The sequence below is a fragment of the Scomber japonicus genome, chromosome 1, assembly GCF_027409825.1.
Source record: "Scomber japonicus isolate fScoJap1 chromosome 1, fScoJap1.pri, whole genome shotgun sequence".
NCBI lineage: Eukaryota > Metazoa > Chordata > Actinopteri > Scombriformes > Scombridae > Scomber > Scomber japonicus.
In genome coordinates, this window is record NC_070578.1 from 14,918,183 (window position 1) to 14,937,083 (window position 18,901).

At 38.7% G+C, this 18,901-nt stretch overlaps 3 protein-coding genes across 3 annotated transcripts; all 3 read right to left on the reverse strand.

Annotated features, from left to right (window-relative positions):
* Nucleotides 1-1,856: 1,856 nt before the first annotated feature.
* Nucleotides 1,857-6,410, reverse strand: LOC128358939 (isocitrate dehydrogenase [NADP], mitochondrial-like). The gene is made up of 11 exons (XM_053319344.1): nt 6,233-6,410; nt 5,004-5,095; nt 4,738-4,903; nt 4,345-4,505; nt 4,107-4,250; nt 3,835-3,971; nt 3,498-3,649; nt 3,248-3,360; nt 2,649-2,746; nt 2,463-2,555; nt 1,857-2,327 (listed from the first exon to the last, which is right to left on the reverse strand). Exons 1-11 carry the CDS (start codon nt 6,333-6,335, stop codon nt 2,243-2,245), a joined length of 1,344 nt encoding a protein of 447 aa, XP_053175319.1. The 5' UTR covers nt 6,336-6,410; the 3' UTR covers nt 1,857-2,242.
* A 1,354-nt stretch (nt 6,411-7,764) lies between these two features.
* Nucleotides 7,765-10,120, reverse strand: tmed3 (transmembrane p24 trafficking protein 3). The gene is made up of 3 exons (XM_053319416.1): nt 9,945-10,120; nt 9,382-9,627; nt 7,765-8,506 (listed from the first exon to the last, which is right to left on the reverse strand). The coding sequence occupies exons 1-3, from the start codon at nt 10,086-10,088 to the stop codon at nt 8,273-8,275; spliced, it is 624 nt and encodes a 207-aa protein (XP_053175391.1). The 5' UTR covers nt 10,089-10,120; the 3' UTR covers nt 7,765-8,272.
* A 1,740-nt stretch (nt 10,121-11,860) lies between these two features.
* Nucleotides 11,861-17,388, reverse strand: ddias (DNA damage-induced apoptosis suppressor). Its single transcript, XM_053319289.1, has 5 exons — nt 17,143-17,388; nt 16,776-16,937; nt 15,113-15,221; nt 14,363-14,676; nt 11,861-13,849 (listed from the first exon to the last, which is right to left on the reverse strand). The coding sequence occupies exons 1-5, from the start codon at nt 17,262-17,264 to the stop codon at nt 11,893-11,895; spliced, it is 2,664 nt and encodes an 887-aa protein (XP_053175264.1). The 5' UTR covers nt 17,265-17,388; the 3' UTR covers nt 11,861-11,892.
* Nucleotides 17,389-18,901: the final 1,513 nt, after the last annotated feature.

Here is an 18,901-nt window from a genome sequence, read left to right on the forward strand (position 1 = left end):
ACACTAGAGGCATTGGGACATTTTTTTCCATACACTGCATTGGGTCAGACTATTGGGTGGACTGGAATGAGGATGAGGATGATCACCAGTGAAGGAATCCTGCTGACTTTTCCTCTAGTAACACCATGACGTTCACATTCACGGGTTTTTAAAAAAATGTTTTAAAAAATTACTGAATGTATTGGCATGAAATGTGGTTCAGAAATCCATGTTCCTCTTGGAGTGAACTGTTATCTTTGTTAGCTTTTCATTTAACCATCATGAAGTCAAGAACTAATTACATTACCCATCAGCATTATTTGCATAAAGCATGCTTTCATGACAAACTAGGATGTAACCATGGTAAATATATGTAGCTAAACATCAGCATGCTAACATTATCATTTAGTTCATAGTGCCTTAAGTCTCATAGAGCCACTAGCATGGCTGTAGTCTGTTAGTTTTTCACATATGCAGTCAGCTGACCGTGCCTTGGGTGAAAACACACTGGCTGTTGTGGGAAGAAAATTGGGACTTTGGGGTTGCTGCTGTCCCTCTGAACAGCTAAGTGTAAAAATGAACTCATGGATTGGTCCTACACTGCTTCACAGATGCTTTGCATTGTGTCTGGTTTATACTTTAATTGGAAATCATTTCTCAGGACCTGATTGATCATTTTGCACAGAGATATGACTCTTTTATGGCTGCAGATCATATTTAGTGAGGGGTTCTTTAGCATTTAGAAGTTCCAGCAAAATGTTCATCCAGGAGGTTTAAAAAAAAAAAAAAAAAAAAGGTAATCTAAATGCTAATTTCTGGTCATTTTTGATAGAGACACCTTGTTCATTTTCTTAGACGTTTTAATGATTGGGAGAGGGAGACATATTCCCTGTTATAAAGTTAATCAATCTGTCAAGACTTCTTAGTCCTGTAAGTTTTAGACTGAGAGTGAACAGTAAAATAACGAGACACTAAGCATTGTTCCAGCCACATCTATGCTAAATTCACATATTTCCTCAAAATGGGTTTTCTTTTAATCTACATTGATTATGTTGTTTCATGAGACAACATAATGACAGTCAGGTAAATTAGATTAATATTGCTGGAAGTTCAATTCAGGTAACCTGTGATAGGAGCTTACTTCACATTATCTGAAGTGTCTATAGCAATCTTCAGTTATTCTTCATTATGCACAGACTGGAGCAGTACATTTATGCAGATACAATTTGCTCATGATCAATTTCTGACAAGAATAGTGTAAAGTAAACTGGGGCATTTTTACAAAATAAGATAATATACTGTACAAGACATGGCTTGCTGACTGTGATCATGTCGACATCTGCTGGCGACACACTGTAGGTACCTCCACAGCAAAGAGCTTCAATAAACCTCCCATCAGGTCTGGCCCCCTGCTGGTGCAAACACTGCTCCCTGTCATGCACTGTCGGGTTCATATGACGCCTCCTAAATGAGGAGACAGCACTGCATGAATGCTCTGCTGGACAGAAGCTCATATGAGCAAGTGTATGAAATTAAAATGTGAAATGAAATGTGTGTGTGTGTGGATGGCATTTACTATTAGTGACTCAGAGTGCCACATCTGGATTGGCCAATGTGAGATTACCTTTTACAGCACCCCCTGGAGGAGTTGTGTATTTAATACTGGATCAACAGAAAAGAGGTGCTCAATGCATCATTCTTGTCAGCCAGATTGTCAAACTGAAACCAAAATGTGTCTTCACTCCTTTCACAAAAACACCCAAGCAACTTGATTATCATAGTAGTTTTGAACGTTTATCTAACCACAATCAAAATTATTCTGTGCAGCCTGTTTTGATATGTGTTGCACTGCAAACAGTGTTACTGCAGAAGAAAGACTTTGAGTGATTAGCTTTTACTGTTTAATATTCAAGCTTTTAGAGCAATACATGGTATTACGGTCCTTTTTTGTACATATAGATTCCTGAAGATATCTTTTAATTAAATGCAAAGGGAGAAACTTCCTTGTAATGACCACTATAAGTTAATATTAGCAATAATATTAATTCAGTACAATCATTCAGTTGTGCAATACAAAAAAGGGCTGCTGGCAATAGCAAAGGCAGAGGAACACAAGCTACACAAGGTGCTTTGTAAGTTATCTAAACAAATAGGAAAATGGCACAAGAAATAGTAAACTTGGTTCCTTTAAAAGTGGATACAAAGATTGATACAAATCTATAAAAATCTATAGACATTGGCAGGTGCGTCTTCTGATTGTTCTTCATTTGCCCAGAGCTTTGTCCAGGTTGGTCTTGATTGCATCCAGGAAGTCTGATGTGTTGACATAATGTTCATCCAGTTTGCAGCTGCAAGATCACAGAGCAGGGGTGAGTCATGTGATAAAATATACAATCTGTCCATTATATAAAGTTTCCTAAAAACAACCATACACATACAACATACACATGGCATAACTTGGAGATCTGAATATGTAAACTCACTTAGCCAAGCCGTGGATGCAGCCTGCAAGGTCTTTGGTCATCACACCATTTTCCACAGTTTCCACACAGACTTTTTCTAACGTTTGGGAGAACCTGGAGAAAGAAAACGAAGGATGACAACTCAATATGATGTAACATTTCATATTAACAACAACATATCTCACATATGTAAATGACACAACATACTTTATCAAGTCAGGATTTCCATCTAGTTTGCCTCTGTGCTCCAGTCCTCTGGTCCAGGCAAAAATGCTAGCTATTGGGTTGGTACTGGTTGGCTTTCCCTACAATGCAAGAACACAGTTAGTGACAATTTAACATGACTTTTTGCATTCTGGTCTATTGTGCAGGGAGTCAGTCATAACTCCTACTCTTCTACAGTGAATTTCTTGGTGTGACTGTTTAACATTGGTGTAAAATTAGTCTAAAAAGAGTTTTATTGCTTGATGCCTGCAAAACAAAAAGTGAAGATTCCCACAAAACTGAATAAAAAATGCCTGAATAAGCGGATGTGAGTGACAGTTGGCATTTAGGGTATTAATTGCAATTTGCAGCTCTTAATCCTCACAACTGAAGCCCTGATTCTACACAACCTGAACAACAAGTCCTAGACCTAGAACAGTCCTATGAAAAAGCAGGGTGTGACTAAGATGTCCTTCATTGTGCAAATATTTGCACATTGTTGAAGTGAGGTCGCTGATGTCTATTGGAAAAAGGACCCATAAACATGATTCTTTCCTCATAGAATAGACACACTTTCAGCAGTGTGATTTGGTGACCCTTACCCTCTGGTGTTCACGGTAGTGCCTGGTGACAGTGCCATGGGCAGCCTCTGCCTCAATGGTCTTACCATCAGGACACACCAGGACTGATGTCATGAGACCTAAAGAGCCAAAACCTGAACACAACACAGACAAGCGAGCCATTAAAAGGGCAACTTGTGATGAGAATAAGCCAAAACAAAGCAATACTTTATACGGCAATCACCTCCTGACATTATTGTCATAGTGAGAACATGCAGTAAAAGTCTCTTACCCTGAGCCAGAATGTCTGACTGCACATCTCCATCATAATTCTTGCAGGCCCAAACAAATCCTCCTGAAGACTTCAGGACTTGGGCCACCATGTCGTCAATGAGACGATGCTCATACCAGATCTTCAGTTTGTCAAACTGTGGTTTGTACTCCCTGATGGAGACGGAAGAATGAAACTGTCACCATAACGTTGTTTTCATACTTTATAACTGGACACAGTGGACTGTCTGTTCATCTGGTTTTACCATCTTGAAATTTTAATGAGCCTGCTGAAAAGTGTTTTTTCTAATAAAACAGTTAAAACAGTCACAATGAGTTGTCCTTGCTCAGTATCTTACTTCTCAAAGATCTCCTCAAAGATGTCTTTGAATCGCCCGTCGTAGGCCTTGAGGATGGTGTTCTTGGTGCTCATGTACAGAGGCCATTTCTTCTGAATGGCATACTGGAAACAGCTGTGAGCAAACCCACTGATGGACTGTGTGACGAAAACATGACGGTCCAGATTTTAAAACAGAGGAAATCACATCACAGAAACCAAAATTATCTTTAACAAATTATGTTTATCTATGTTTGTATTATGTCATTTAAATAAATGGACAAATGTATTTACCTCGTCAGTGTTGTACATTCCCATCCCACAGCCCCCAGCAGTAAAGTCAAACACATCCCACTCCTTCGGATTGCTTCCATCAGCTGGGGCAAAGACAATCTTGAACTTGCCAGGCCGGTCAACAACAAAGTCTGTGGCTTTGTACTGTGAGATTAAACATCAAACCTGGTGAGTGACACCGTTTTTCGGTAAGTTTGGCAATATCAAAAACGCTACATTTGCTTCTTTTTTTTTTCACCTGATCGCCAAAAGCATGTCTGCCAATTGTTATGGCCTGCGTCCAACCGGGAACAAGACGGGGAATGTTTTTACAAAGGATTGGCTCACGGAAAACTGTGCCGCCCAGGATGTTCCTGATGGTTCCATTCGGACTCTTCCACATCTTCTTTAGGTTAAACTCTGAGAAAAACAACAAAGGCTTTTGCTGGTTGAAGACTCCAAACAGTTTCAGTCTTTCACTATAGCTAAGAAACCAACTCATACAGAACCAAAGTCATCATTATATGTGCCACTATTTACATGCTCACATACATACAACTGACCTTGTTGCTGCTTATATTGGTAGAAAAGGAAATATTACATAATGAAAAATGTTTGAATCTGCTGCTTAAATTCAATACATCAAACTTACCCTCAACTCTGGCCTCATCAGGGGTGATGGTGGCACACTTGACAGCCACGTTGTATTTCTTAGTTGCCAGTGCAGAGTCAATGGTGACCTGGTCACCTGTCTGGTCACGGTAGGGCAGACCCAGGTCAAAGTACTTCAGCTCCACTTCCACGTTGGGCAGGATGAGCTGCATATTAATAAAATGTTCAATAACAGGTTCAAGGAAAAAAGAAATACTGATAACCTGTACAGATTGTAAAGGTTATCTATTATTTTCAGGTCTGTACCCTCTCTTTGATGAACTCCCATATGATGCGCGTCATCTCATCTCCGTCCATCTCCACCACTGGCTGGTCCACCTTGATCCTCTTTGTAGCATCTGTGAAATGTTTACATCCATGTTCATGTCTTGACAGGTTTGTCAGTTTGTCATCTACTACAAATTCATTTAGCTGAATTTTCTAACGGTCATAATTTGCATATTGGGTTAGGGTTAGGGTTAGACCAAGGGTGGTTTAGACTGAATATGCTTCCCTTCTAATACACTTTGTGTTACCTGAGAGACCTGTCTGATGAAGCACAATTCAGTATATCTTTCACCACGTGGTTAAGCAGGGTTCATTCTTAATGAGACGGTGAATACTGCCAGATTTTCTGACCTTAGGATTATAGGACTGATTTGATAGCAGTCATTATCTGTCAAGCCCTTTTTTCAACCTGACAGCACGTGGACTCACATGTCAAGACAGGCTGGCACCAGCTCCTATTATCTTCATCAGATTACTTTGTCTTATTTATGTCATTCATATCTGCAGTACTGCACTATGTGTCAATGCTTTCACTGGTGAGAGTTTTCTTTCATTGAACTTTATTCAGTAGTGATCATGATATAAAACTTTTTTTGTCTCAGGGTTTGGTACATCTGTCATTTTAGTCTAACTTTATCACTTCTATTTTCAGGATATTGTAATTATACAACCTATGATGTGAACCATTCAATGAAATAAGGAGCATTTGCTTTAATATGTTCAGACTTCAAAGAACTTAATGACCTCTCAAAAACGCCCAGTAGAATGAGACAGGCCTTATCTGACTGCCTAACATGCCACAACCTGAGGGACAGTGAATGACCTAGACATAAACACACAGGTCAGACACAGACACAAATACATACACCCATGGATAGAAACACATGCACACAACATATACAATATATATGAATCAATATATATGATTAATTTTTATTTTTTGTTGTGTCAGTGTTCATTATACAAGTTGTATTTTGATGCGTTGGCAACATTGTTCTTATAGCCAATAAAGCGTTGAATTGAAATGAATTGAAGTGAATTGAATGAAGGAGTGAGTGATGGTCAGTTGTCAACCAGCAACAACAACCTCCTACCGTCACTAGCCTACTGCTTGTCATTTAACACAACACACAACCATGATTACCTTAATGTGTCAAACCTCTCTCTCAAAAATGAAAGGATGTTTAGTTGATAGACGGCTGACTTACAGTTCCTCTGCTGCGGTCTGTGTTGGTGGCAGCTAGCAGCCGGTGAGAGCGCTGCGGTTGCACTTCTTGACACGTTGGTCAGAGCTTTTAGGTAACCCGCCATGTTTACCACGGATTGATTACGGTCACGTATAAAGCCGCCGAGACTTCACTGTCTTTTCTTATCAATGTACTACAGGTCGGCATAGAGCCCGGGAAGTAGGTGCTAATAAATACCACCCACGTCAGCGTGAGTACAGCACGCTCAACTCTGATTGGTACGCGGGGGCAACGCTGGGCCAATCAAAATGAAGCATTCTTGTTCAGTAGCCTCCGGTGAGCTGTGTGTGGGTTCAAGTTCACAGCAGCTTCCCCTCATATGTTAATGAATGAGAGGTTTCTTATCTCTTTTATTTATTTTTATGTAACCTTCTTTCTTTTTCATGTGTTGTTTATGGCATTTTGTTCACAGGAATGTACCTTATTCCTTAATGCACTACATAAACTCTCCTTCTTAATCCTAATGCCTGACTATGGGACAATGAGTCATATTGTATTCAGTATTAAAATTAGGAAGTAAATAATCAGATTAATACATTGTGAATAATACATAAATGAAAACATTTGTTAAATTGTTTAAACTGGCCTCATCACAATAAAATGCTATTTCATCATTCTAATGCTCACATGAACAGAGTTTGATAGGACTTGCTATTTCAAAATGCCTTTTTCAAAAGTATTTATTCTATAATGGCATTTTACGCAATTTAATGTTAATTTCACTTTATGGGACACTATGTATTTTTAATTGACAAAGCCAAATTTACATCAAGGATACAGAAAGCTATCTCATTCAGATATGAATATGTTGATATAGAAAATATGATAAAATCAAAAAATTGAAACTCAAGATGGTGCTGCAGGGTTTTGATTATTCAAGAGACAGTTTTTGGCATATGGATAATACTATAATTCAGATGGCCTTACTTACAGTTTCAGGGTGTCTAAACACATTAAAAGGTATATCAGATATACTGAAGTTTGTTTTTAGGTTTGGGGATATTATGGTGTGAGTAGAATACTTCCTAATATTTATTATTAAAACAAATAATGTATTAAAAAATACATAAATGTGAGAATAATAATTTATTTCTATTTCATGACAGTAGTGTCATTACTCTAACCCTTCAGCCAATCACACAACACCTACCTCTTAAACTAATCTTAAACAAACAATGTTAGCTAGAGCACCAACAATGTCAAAGTAATAACATACAGTAACATAAATACACATAAATCAATGACTTTCCATCACATTTTATTTAAATCTGTTGACATGTTTCAGAGATAAACAGACAAATAAACAAATGACAGGGACTGACAACATATCCGGTTATTTTCTAAAGTCCATTAAACATTTCTTCTAATGAAATAACCGAGATGTGCATGAATGAAAGCCAAGAATCCAATCAATCAGTAACAACAGGTTGACACATAATAACCAAAACGTTCACTTTTGTAGGAAATTAGGGGGAAAAACTTACTTAAGGCACTTTTTGATGGGAGAGAAAAACCCTGCCTGGATGGGAAAAACTATAGCACATAAATTAAGATTCTAATATCAAACTAAACACTATAAAACACATAAAACTAACAATCACAAACACCAGTTCTTTGGTTTCTGCTTGCTTGCCACAGCTTTCACTGTAAATGCTGGGCATCAAGAGGAAAATCCAGTCCTAAGGCAATCTGGGTCATGAACAGACACTGTAGATGTAACTGAAACTGCTTTATCAGACCTCTATAAAAAATAAAATAAATAATCTGTGTAAGATTTAACAATGTCAATATCATTTTCAACAAAAAGTATGATGAGTGGTGTTTCTTTTCATATTTATATATGTCAAGAACAAAACAAAAATAGTATTCACACTGAATAAGCTAGAAGAAATAAGACAATTACATGAAATATCCCTTTAACAAAGGGTTCACTGAAAATACTACAAGATGTGTGCTAATCTCCAGATGCACTGCTGCGTTCACATCAGGCTTCTACTGCCTTCAAGTCATCGCTGCCACAGAGCCTTTCTTATCGGTGAAGAAGCTCCTAAGCAACATGACTTGACCGATGCCGATGACAAACAGCAGGACAGTTTCTCCAACTGACCAGAAGGTGACCCGCTCTAAGAGGTGCTCTGCCTTAGTGCGGTCATGTGCCTCTCGTAGCCTGTACCACGTCTGGGAATCAGCCACCACCTTCAGGATCTCATGAATGGAGACGCATGTCGACTCCAGCTGAAAGATGAAACATCAACCCGAGTTAATCAAGAGCAAAGCAACAGCTCGGGGGGAAGGTGGGTTTCACACTGAAAAGGCCAAAATGCAACTTACATGTACACGTCATACTATCCACTATTAACTATAGCACACAACATCAAGGTAAATATGGAGGTGGGCTACTTTGGGTGACCTGGTGGGAAAATATTTCAATTTTTTTTTTAAAGAATTTAGTTTATTAAAATGGTAACTATTTCTCACATATGTTTTTGCAGGGTTAAGTGTCAAGTGTATTTACACTCTCAAAATATTTGAAGTGGTATTCCACACATCTGAATCCTTCCATTGACATGATGGGTGTCAAATGAAGTAGAAAAAAAGATTAAATGAAGAACTCTATGCCTTTTGGTGTCACTTTAAAGTTACTGGTATTGGTACTGGAGAGGTATCCTTTTTAAGCAATACACAGCTCTACACATCAGGTTTAGACACTCATAACAAGTCTGGTTCCACTTTGGGAGCTTAATGAAATCGGTCCCTCTTTTGAAATAATGATGGAATATCAACAGTGTTTGTGGACTTGCTATTACCTCATCTCCTGATTTGTTAGCATAGTCGAGTAGTCACATTACCATCAGATCATTTTTATAGTTGGTTATTATTTTGTAATAATCACAAATGGCATGATAAATAATCTATTCTGAACAGATACTGTATGAAACTGTTGTCCACTAACAGTTTTCCCCAGTGTCTCTTTAACCAGTCTTATCATGCATGTGCAAATATGTATACTGGTTTTCTTTTTGCCTGTCTACCAGATGTCCATTTTTAGTCAGTGCAGTAAGGTTGCAGAGTTGTTAATGCCTTGTTCCTCATAAGTTCATCAGACTTGCCTGAGTCAGCGCTGTGGTTCTTGTCATGCCCGGCAGGAGAGGATCCTCATCACCATGTCGGAACTCCAGGTACACAATTTTGTGTGTAAAAGTGGAGAATTCATTGCTAAAGCAGACTTTGTAGATTCCCTTCATAGCTGTGGTGTGAGAGAAGCTGTCATACTGCTTCTTTTTCTCGTTATATAACACGTTGTTTTGAGGATCTGTGACAAAACAGTCCACATCATAGTTCCCTCCTGAAATCACCTAAAAGAGGACAAAGTACAAAAACACAGATTTAAAGATACGGCTGTGTGTGAATGATATGAACAACACATGCCAAGATAGTATAGTGCAGCTGTAACATACGTTCAGTTAACCAGCGGGTTTCCTCATAGTGACTAACCATATGGCCACCTAACTAACACTGTATGCATTTAGAATAAAACATGTATTTACTTTAACTTTTCATATTCTAAGTAAAACATTAGGAGTCAGACAGTATTTGAGTAACAGATAACTGAGGGCAGCGTCCTGTCTGTCAACACACAGACTGTAGTGATGAAGTCTTTAGAGTAACTTACTTGGAAGTCTATGTCAAACTTCACGTCTTTCTCTAGTTCCTCGTAGAAACACTGTTTATCGTTGTCAGGGAGCTCAAACGTGAGCTCGGTCCCAAACACCACAAACACATGAAGCAGCAAACAGCTCAGTCCTAAGTACAGCATAGTGATGGCTGAAGCTGAAGCTGAAGCGTCTTCCTCAGATGTGACACTTTTAGTAGCTCTGACGTGGCATGAGCGTGAACAGCTTCCGGGGCACGTTTTTTTAATTTTTTTTTTGTTAAAAATTATCCCTCTGTTACCAAACCTCAAATGTCATCATAAAAGACACTCTATAATATTTATATTCTATTCTATTTTCTGACCTGTTAACTTCTACAGTGATGAAACGATAAGTTACTGCAGCGCGTTAATTTGAACAAATTACACCAAAAGTCACTTGCGACCTCATTCCTTGTCTGCAAATCTCAAATATAGGCCTACATAGCCTATAACGTGAAAATAATAGTGTAATATTAATTTGGTTTTTATTGCAACTATTTCTTTCTTAATATCTACATTTTCTTTATTCTGTTTAATGAAGTGGAATGACATTCTGTTCAATACAAATCAAATAATTAAAGGAAAACTCATCAGAAATACTGAGGACTGGTACGACCTAAAATGACAAACATGTATCTGTAGGAAAAATGTGTTTGATATACGCTTTGGTTTGGCTCATGCCCCATTTGCTAACATAGAGGGGGCTGGAGTTATGGAATATAGGCCTACTGCAGCCAGCCACCAGGGAGCGATCCAGATGTGTAGGCTTCACTGTTGAGGCGCTGTCATGACGTCACATTTATATACAGTATATGGATGAATGCAACCAGGGCATTTGCACCCAATGATTTGACCTAGACCACAGTCCCATTCTTCTATCCTTCCACATATTGATGGGCTAAGTATTAAAATAGGTCAGTTAAGGAAAGCCTGGTTTATGTGTATTGCTCAGCATCACATGCAAGGCCTAATTGGGCTTCAGAGGTCCACACTAGTTACTAACCATCCCCAAGGAGTCTGTGATTACTAGCTCATTTTTACAGAACTGACTATTTGAAGAACACAAACACATTCAAATGAGCCTATATTTTTAGAAGGTTGATTTTTTAAAGTTTGTTTCTTGTATTATTTGAGATCAATGAATCAGTTTTCATCTCTGCAACTCTACATGAAAGTGACCTAAATCGATGATGGCAACACTAAACCCCACCTGTTGAAGGCTGATGTCCGCCCACCTAAAGCCGAGTTCTGCTCAAGGTTCCTTTCAGTGTAGACTGTGTCACTGTTACTTAACGCTTGCTAATAAGGAAGTGTTATGTAAATTACAGAGAACAGTGTAGACCTACACTATATGAAAAGTGCCCTCAGATAAAAATATAAATAAAATATTACACGATATACACTGGTGTAATCCTAATGCCTTAGACAAGATAGGGGGCCTATTTTGACAAGTAGGCTAGAGACCAGAATATAAATACAAACATACACACACACACACAAAGACAGACCTGAATATATTTAGTAGTTCATCTGATGAAGCTTTTACTAGCCACATGACACATCTCCAATAAAAGCTTTATACATTTAAAAGTGGACAGTGTGCAGGAGTTTCTTCTTTTTGAAATATATCTCTAAAAGTATTAGGACACCCAGAATTTAAATAAATGAATAAATAAATGATTGTTGAACATCTCACCCACCGCTGCAACAGCCTTCACTTTTCTTGGAAGGCTTTCAACAGTATTTTAGATTCATTCCCATTTACAAGAGCATTAGTGAGGTCCAATACGGAGACTACTGTCAATGTTTGTTTAAGGAGATTGTTCGGCTGAGATCTATTCCTAGATCCCTCCACACAGTAATAGAGTAGTAGTAGTGGTGGTGGTAGCAGCAGCAGTAGTACTCAACACAAACGTAGGGCTTATCACTATGTCAGAGAGTCAGAGAACAGATCTCTGGACCAATCACATGCCTCATTCTCATCATCAAGCAGGTAACCATGAGATCCATCCAAATTCTTTTCATCAACTCTTATGATTTTATCACACCCTTCTGCCTCACTGTCACAAGGCTGACTATAAACACCTGTTTGTGCTGGATCTGAAGATGAGGACATGACAGTTTGGTCCAACAGAGTTCTTTTACAGCTAACTTCATCTGCCTGCTGCCCCTCCAACATACAACCCAAATTACTGCTGTTGTTATCAGTGTGCCTTCTTCTGGGATTCATGCTCTGTAGTGTTTTAGCAGCAGGAGTAGGAGGAACAATTATGTCATCGCCCTCATAATCACCTACAGTCAAATCACAAACACTTGAGTCACATTTGTGGTTTGTTTTTCCTCTTGACGCCATGTTTAAAGCCCCTCTCTGGATCCTCGGGTGCTGCGGGGCCAGCAGATGGTGTTTCTGCTTGTCAGGTTTCCAGAACCTCCTTTTTTGGGTGAATCTGTGACTTTGTCTGCTGGGTGTCATGCCACATACCAAGTTTTCTTTTGTAGACTCTCTGCCATGCTGTTGCAGCTGGTCAGCACTGACACTGTTTAATTTATGAGGAAAAGACAAGATCTTGGCTGGCTTTTTACTGACCAATTCAGGCAGATTTCTGGAAAGCAAAGAAGAATCTCGCCCATCAGTTTGTGAACTAAATCCACCTAATTTCCAGGTGCTGTGCAAAGAGGTAGGTGATCCTGACCCAACAGGTACTTTTACAATGGGGGTGGACTGAGAGGAAGGGATGAAGTCAAGAGTCTGTGAATACTCACACTGGATCATATCTGCAGTGGCTGTTTTATCCCTGTTCTGATCTTGACTGTCTTGTGAAATTAAACTATGATAACTATCTCTGCTGACACATTTGTTGCTCTTTAGTTCCTGCTTTTCTGGTGTTGAATGTTGGCCTTTAGCCCACCTTTCACTTCTCAGGGACTGTTTATCTGACCAACAAACAGGTGTGCACGCTTCTGTGGTTGTCCTGACAGTTTCTGAATGCATATTAAGCATTGTTGTGTTCGGATCTGTTAGTGAGCTACTGAATAGGTCTGCTGAACAGTTGTAAACATCCCCTTCAAACTGCTCCTCTTTATTGTTTTCAAGAAAAAGAGAAATGGGTTTCTCGTCCTCCTGATTACACTTATCAGAACAAAAGTTGCTGGCTTGGTCCCGATATGCCCGGTCAGATAAATCATGTCTGTCACTTCTGTTACTCTGTGCAGTTGTATTAGTGATATCCAGTACTGGTCGTGAGGGACTTTCTGTCATATCTGTGTTACTCCGGCAAACAGAAATTGATTCAATTGATGAGTTCTTGTCTTGAGTTCCTGAGCTCAGGTTGTTTCTTGTTGTTTCTCTTTGACATTTCTCATTTAGAGGCACATGGGTTTCACTAACTCTGTCAAAATCTTTGTTTTCCTCACACAAGAACTCTGAGAGGCTCTCAGAAAAAGGTAAATCCTCCCAAGCCACAGAGCCTGACAAAAATGTTTTGGTGAGTGTGTCAGTAGAAAATTGCTTCGCCTCGGAGCTGAGTGCTAGATCCTTTTTGTGGCTTACTGGGGAGGGACTGAAACAAGTGTTCAGTATGGGGGTGTTTCCAACAGCATTTTCAATAGATGAGTATGAGCATTTGGCAAATGATTGACTGTTGCAATAACTGCTGTCTAAAGAAAGAAGTGATGATGCCACTTTTCCTTCTTTGATATTATAATTATCCAGGCAGCCTCTCTGTGCATGACGTGGTCTTTTTGTGTTGTCTATTTGTTTGCTGCTCTCATCTCCACTCTCCTGAGTACTGCAGCCTTCCTCCTGCTCTGCTGATGAAGTAACTAGTCCTAGTGATTGATCCCATGGTGGGGTGGGATTAAGGGTGCAGTCTTGGTGCTGTGATCTAGAAGGAAAACAAAAGCAAATGTAACCATATGTAATAACAGTGAACAACTCATCCAATATTGCAGTGAAACATTTAACTTATCTAAATGTCTAACTTATTGACTATAAATGCGAAGCTTCATCCCGTATGCCATAACAGAACTAAACACAAGAAACAAGAGATTGTAACTGTGGGAAATGGATATATGTATGGTATATGTATATGTATGGTGGGTATATGTCTGTGGTATGTTTATTCTTGTAACCCGTGAAAGTACCCGTGTATCTTCTTGTGGCTGTACGGAATGTGAAAATAATTATCCTGGAAAGGACAATAAAATCTATCTATCTACATTTTATTTATATTTTCATCCGATCCAAAGAGCACTTTCAAGTAGGGGACACTTTTTGAGGCATGGTTGTAAGTTTACAAGTTAATCCAGTGTATCCAGCTTGTATGAATTCTGTATTTTTCCTTTTTCCTTTTACCTGAGTTGGTCTTACTGACTGAATATATTCTTAAATTCATTACCTTTGCAGTGACCAGAAAAGTAGACCTGAGTCAGAGAGTGTGGCATTATTGAAACTGCTGGTTGAAGAATGATGAGGAATCATCAAGGGGGTCGCTGATGGGGGTCTGTAGGTTATGCTGGGATCAGCGGTTTCTTGCTCATATTCAGCAGCTTTCTGAAGAAGGATCCGATAATAACTAACTACTGAGCAGCCTCCCAGACCTGTAGCTTTTGGGAGAATCATCTGACTAGCAATGAATTGGGCTGGGTCTGTATTGTTGGAGCCATTCAGAGCATGCCCTCCTAACCATGGCCCACTTTCTGTTTCTGCCACCTAGGGGGAAAGACAAGAAGCAGCATGAAATGCAAATACAATTTAACAGAATACACATTTTGCACATGTTGTTGAGTCTCTCTGATGGCTCTACACTATTCTTGACTCTGCATTACTGTGTGGCTACCCTGATGATATAGATCAGGGTTACTCAAGGTGTCGGTTTTGAAGCTACAACAGGTTAGACATTTCATCAAATATAACATTACATTTAAAGGGGTAAGTCAATTAGACGCCACTATGTTGGACTCAAAATTAAAAAAGGAATTTAAAAGTCTTAAGTGAGACCAAAGATCATCAGCACATGAATGTACTTTGCTAACATTACCTGATGTTTGTTGACCTGTCAGACAAAACTTGTGGGAACAATATTTTCAGTAGTGGTACATGCCTATTACAACCAATTAGGAGAATACAATACCCAGTGTAATTGTACCTGTATTCCAAAGATAAAATGTCTGCCAATAAAACAGTCTTTGACAGCCTTCACCAACAAAGCGGATCTGGTTGATGGGTCAGCTGGTCTGTCTAAGTTCTCCACCAACCTACAAAATTACAGACACAACAAAAATGCAAACTGTTAGTCATCAATAACAAACTGATCACATAAACACTAGTTAACTTTATTCTCTCTGAAAAACACAGGGTTTCCTGCAGTGCAGTTCAAATCGCTTGAATCAAAAGCTAACATCAGAAAAATGTACAAAATATAAATTTGGCATTTGACATTAAACATTAACCTTCTCAGAAAAAAAGAACCAAAGTGCTATTTCACACAGCTAATGTCACATATTTAGTAAGTGTCACTGTGGTTGAGGCCACAGTCTGAACTAAACTGACTCAAGAGACAAGATGGGTCTCTGCTTAACCTTTTTCTAGTGGTAGTTTACACAGAGACATGTAAAAGAGTAAGATTAGAAACAACTCAGAGAATAATGTGATGCTTCAGATACAGAGCAAGAGGACTTTATGATTGGATTAAAAGACTACGTTACAAAAAACAAACAAAAAAAACACATGAAATACATAAAACAATTAATGCTGGTGCATCTCAGCATCGTAAACTATCATTCAACACACTTTTAGACAACACCTCCAAACTATGGTCTTAACTCTCCTTCTTCTACTCTTCTCCAAAATCTTCTCTAATGAACCACTAGTCAACCTAGCTACAGAACCACCAGCATTTTCATTTAAAAGCTTGTTCATCCTGTTCCTGTCAGTGGCAGCTATGCTATCTCAGCATACGACAGCATCAAGCAAGGCACACAAAACTCTGATAGGAAATTGTAATGCACACATACACACAAACACTACAGTTATATATACAGTATACAATCACACATATATACAGTACATGCATATAAACTCACACACAGTTTTGTCACTGTTGTTTTTAACCTAAATCTGTTTTGTGATAATTGTTTTGTGCTTGATTTCAAAGCCTGACCAGGGACAGAGACTTTATATATGTTAAACAAACAAATGAATAAATTAGATGTTTATAACTATACGTAATTAAACAGAGATACTCCACTTTTTAAAGTATCTTTTAGTATCTGCCAACAATTGATTCAATTTGGTTCTACTTTGTCATGATACTTTTATAAGTTAAAAGGAGAAAATAAAGAGCCATGAGAGCCAAGAGCTTCAGGACACCTGACTCTTCATTGATGAAAAATGTCTTAAGTGATGTTTCAGGTTAATGTAGACTCCAGCAGAACTCATGGTGAAGCAGGAAAGGTTAAACTGAATTTTAGAAAACAGGTCACCACAGGTGGTCAATGAATGAAGGCCATGAAAGTTGCAGCAGTGCAACAGGCAAAATCCAAAAACAAGTAGAGGAGATTGTCCCCCTCCTCAGATAGCATGTTTGTTTTCTCAATTTGATCTTGTCCTTCACACGTCAAACCTCCCACCACTGACATTTAAATCTTCAAGATCCTGCAAGAAAGCATCACCTCCTGCTGCAAATATAAAATGTTGGGAACAAGTTGGGAAACCCTCATCTCCTGTGTTTAGTAGTGAAATTCAGATGCAAATGATACACTACAAACAGAAATATGACTGGGAGTTACTTGACAGATTTTCATGCTCACCTCTGTAAACCACTTGCATGAATGCCAAAAAATGGGTTCAAGCTGTTGCCAAATACGGTTACTCCAAATACAGTGTTGTCCCGGGTCACCCTCAGAGACAGACGGTACCTGTAGTCCACCTGCTCCCTCAGACAGCTGTAACCACACTTGGAACATCTGTATCTGTGGTGGGCAGACATAAAAGGCAGGTGAACGTGTGCCCATGTAGCTTTAGTAATAGTTAGCTTTAATTAGCATTGTGGTGTAAGTTTAAGGTAATTTATCTAGCTACATCAATTAAATGCAGTCTTTATGAACACCTCTATGTGAACTCGTCAGTGAGACATCATGAAATAACTTGTATTTTCAGGGTGTACATCATGTTTACCTCTTGGTGTCCTGCTGTTGAACATCAATCCTTGAGAAGCAGCGTTTACAACACGGATAAAACACACAGGAGTCCTGCAGAGACAGCACAGCACAGTCCACCAGAGCCCGTCTCACAGACATTTAGTCACGGACACTCGACTGCAGCTGGCACAGTTTTACATCAACTTCACTGTAAAGTAACAGCAGTGGCTTCCATGCCAGTCATTATTTATGTGGTTCAAAAGACGAACACAAGTTTCTAATTGGCCACCAACCCTGCTCTTCTCCGCGTTGTTTTGATTTGTGGGCGGGTAGCAGCCGGTGCATTGTCGCCTCCTGCTGGCCTGGAGGCTGCACTGCGTACTGCAGGGACCATAATAAAAATACTATACAAATGAGAAAATAAGAAGTAAACTAAATACTATGTATGTATAAATGTATATATAGGGGAACGAGTACTGAAAAACAAAATACGAGCTGTTTTTGTTTTTCATGGTCATAAAGGGATGAGTAGACATTTTTAAATGGTTGGATTTTCTTTTCATATTTACAATAATAAAAAATAAAATCACTGGCAATTAGAAACAAAAAATGACCTGTTTTCTCATATTCTGAGACTGGATGTCATCATCAAGGCACAATAAAGATAAATTAAATTGACTTTACATCACAGACTATAACAAATGCACTGTAAAATATGTAGTCAGTTTTCTCCATGAGTGCTGAAAACTCTGAGTATCAATGAAATATGTGAATCTTCCTTTGTGAAAATTAGTTTATTAAACACAAAGAGCAGGCATGACACAAATCTTAAAATCTTATCATCAAAGAAACAGGGTTTTAAAAGACTATTTTATTTTAGCTTTTTAACAACAAATCCCTGGATAGACTAAAATGAACAATTAATTTATTTAAGTAGCAGCTATTTTCTGTATAATTTGAGCTTCACTTTTCATCATGTGGTTACATCACCGTTCAAGATGCACCACAAATGCTGACCTACCTGTGATGTACCAATTATATAAAAACTACATACAAATGTGTGTGACCACAGGTCATCCAATCACACTCGTAAGCTCCTCTTTGGTGCAGGCAGACTGCTCTCTTCCTCTCTGTGCTTCCTCTTCCTTTGTACCGAAGTCTTCGCACAAACTGCTGAGTCTTTGGAAAACTGACAGAGGACTGACATCAGAACCTGGCCATCTGTGCTGCATTTAGTCACACATATTCAATAATAATGTTGCTGTACTGTTGTGTTAGTGCAGTAGAAGTGTGTTTAAGTCAGTTGCATACAGAAAGAGTTTCCCTAAATGCACTTGACTAAATAATCACATTTCTGCTACCATATTCCAGTAAATATTATATGTATGCTATAAATGAGAGGCTTTGTTTTTCTTGTTGTAACTAGCCAGTTAGATCTGCACATGAACTATGAATATAACTTTTCTCATAACACAACATCTAATCTCAACAACACTGATCGTCTGCAGCCTCTCTGATCAGGCTTCATCATATACTTTAATAATAATTCATAATATCACTTTAGTTCTGGATGAATTTTGTGCCCTTCACTTTTTCAATCCAAACAAAAATGTAAAAAAGGCTGTAGGTTACTCTGACGTCAGACGTCTGTTTCTGGTTAGTTCCAACAGCTGACATCGTTTCTATGGCAGCATATTGTACACAACTTTTGGGATTTAATGAAAAATGAATGACCCAGTCGCCATCTTTCAGTCATCCAAACATGGTGTAGTACAGAAAAGTGTTTACTTTAATCA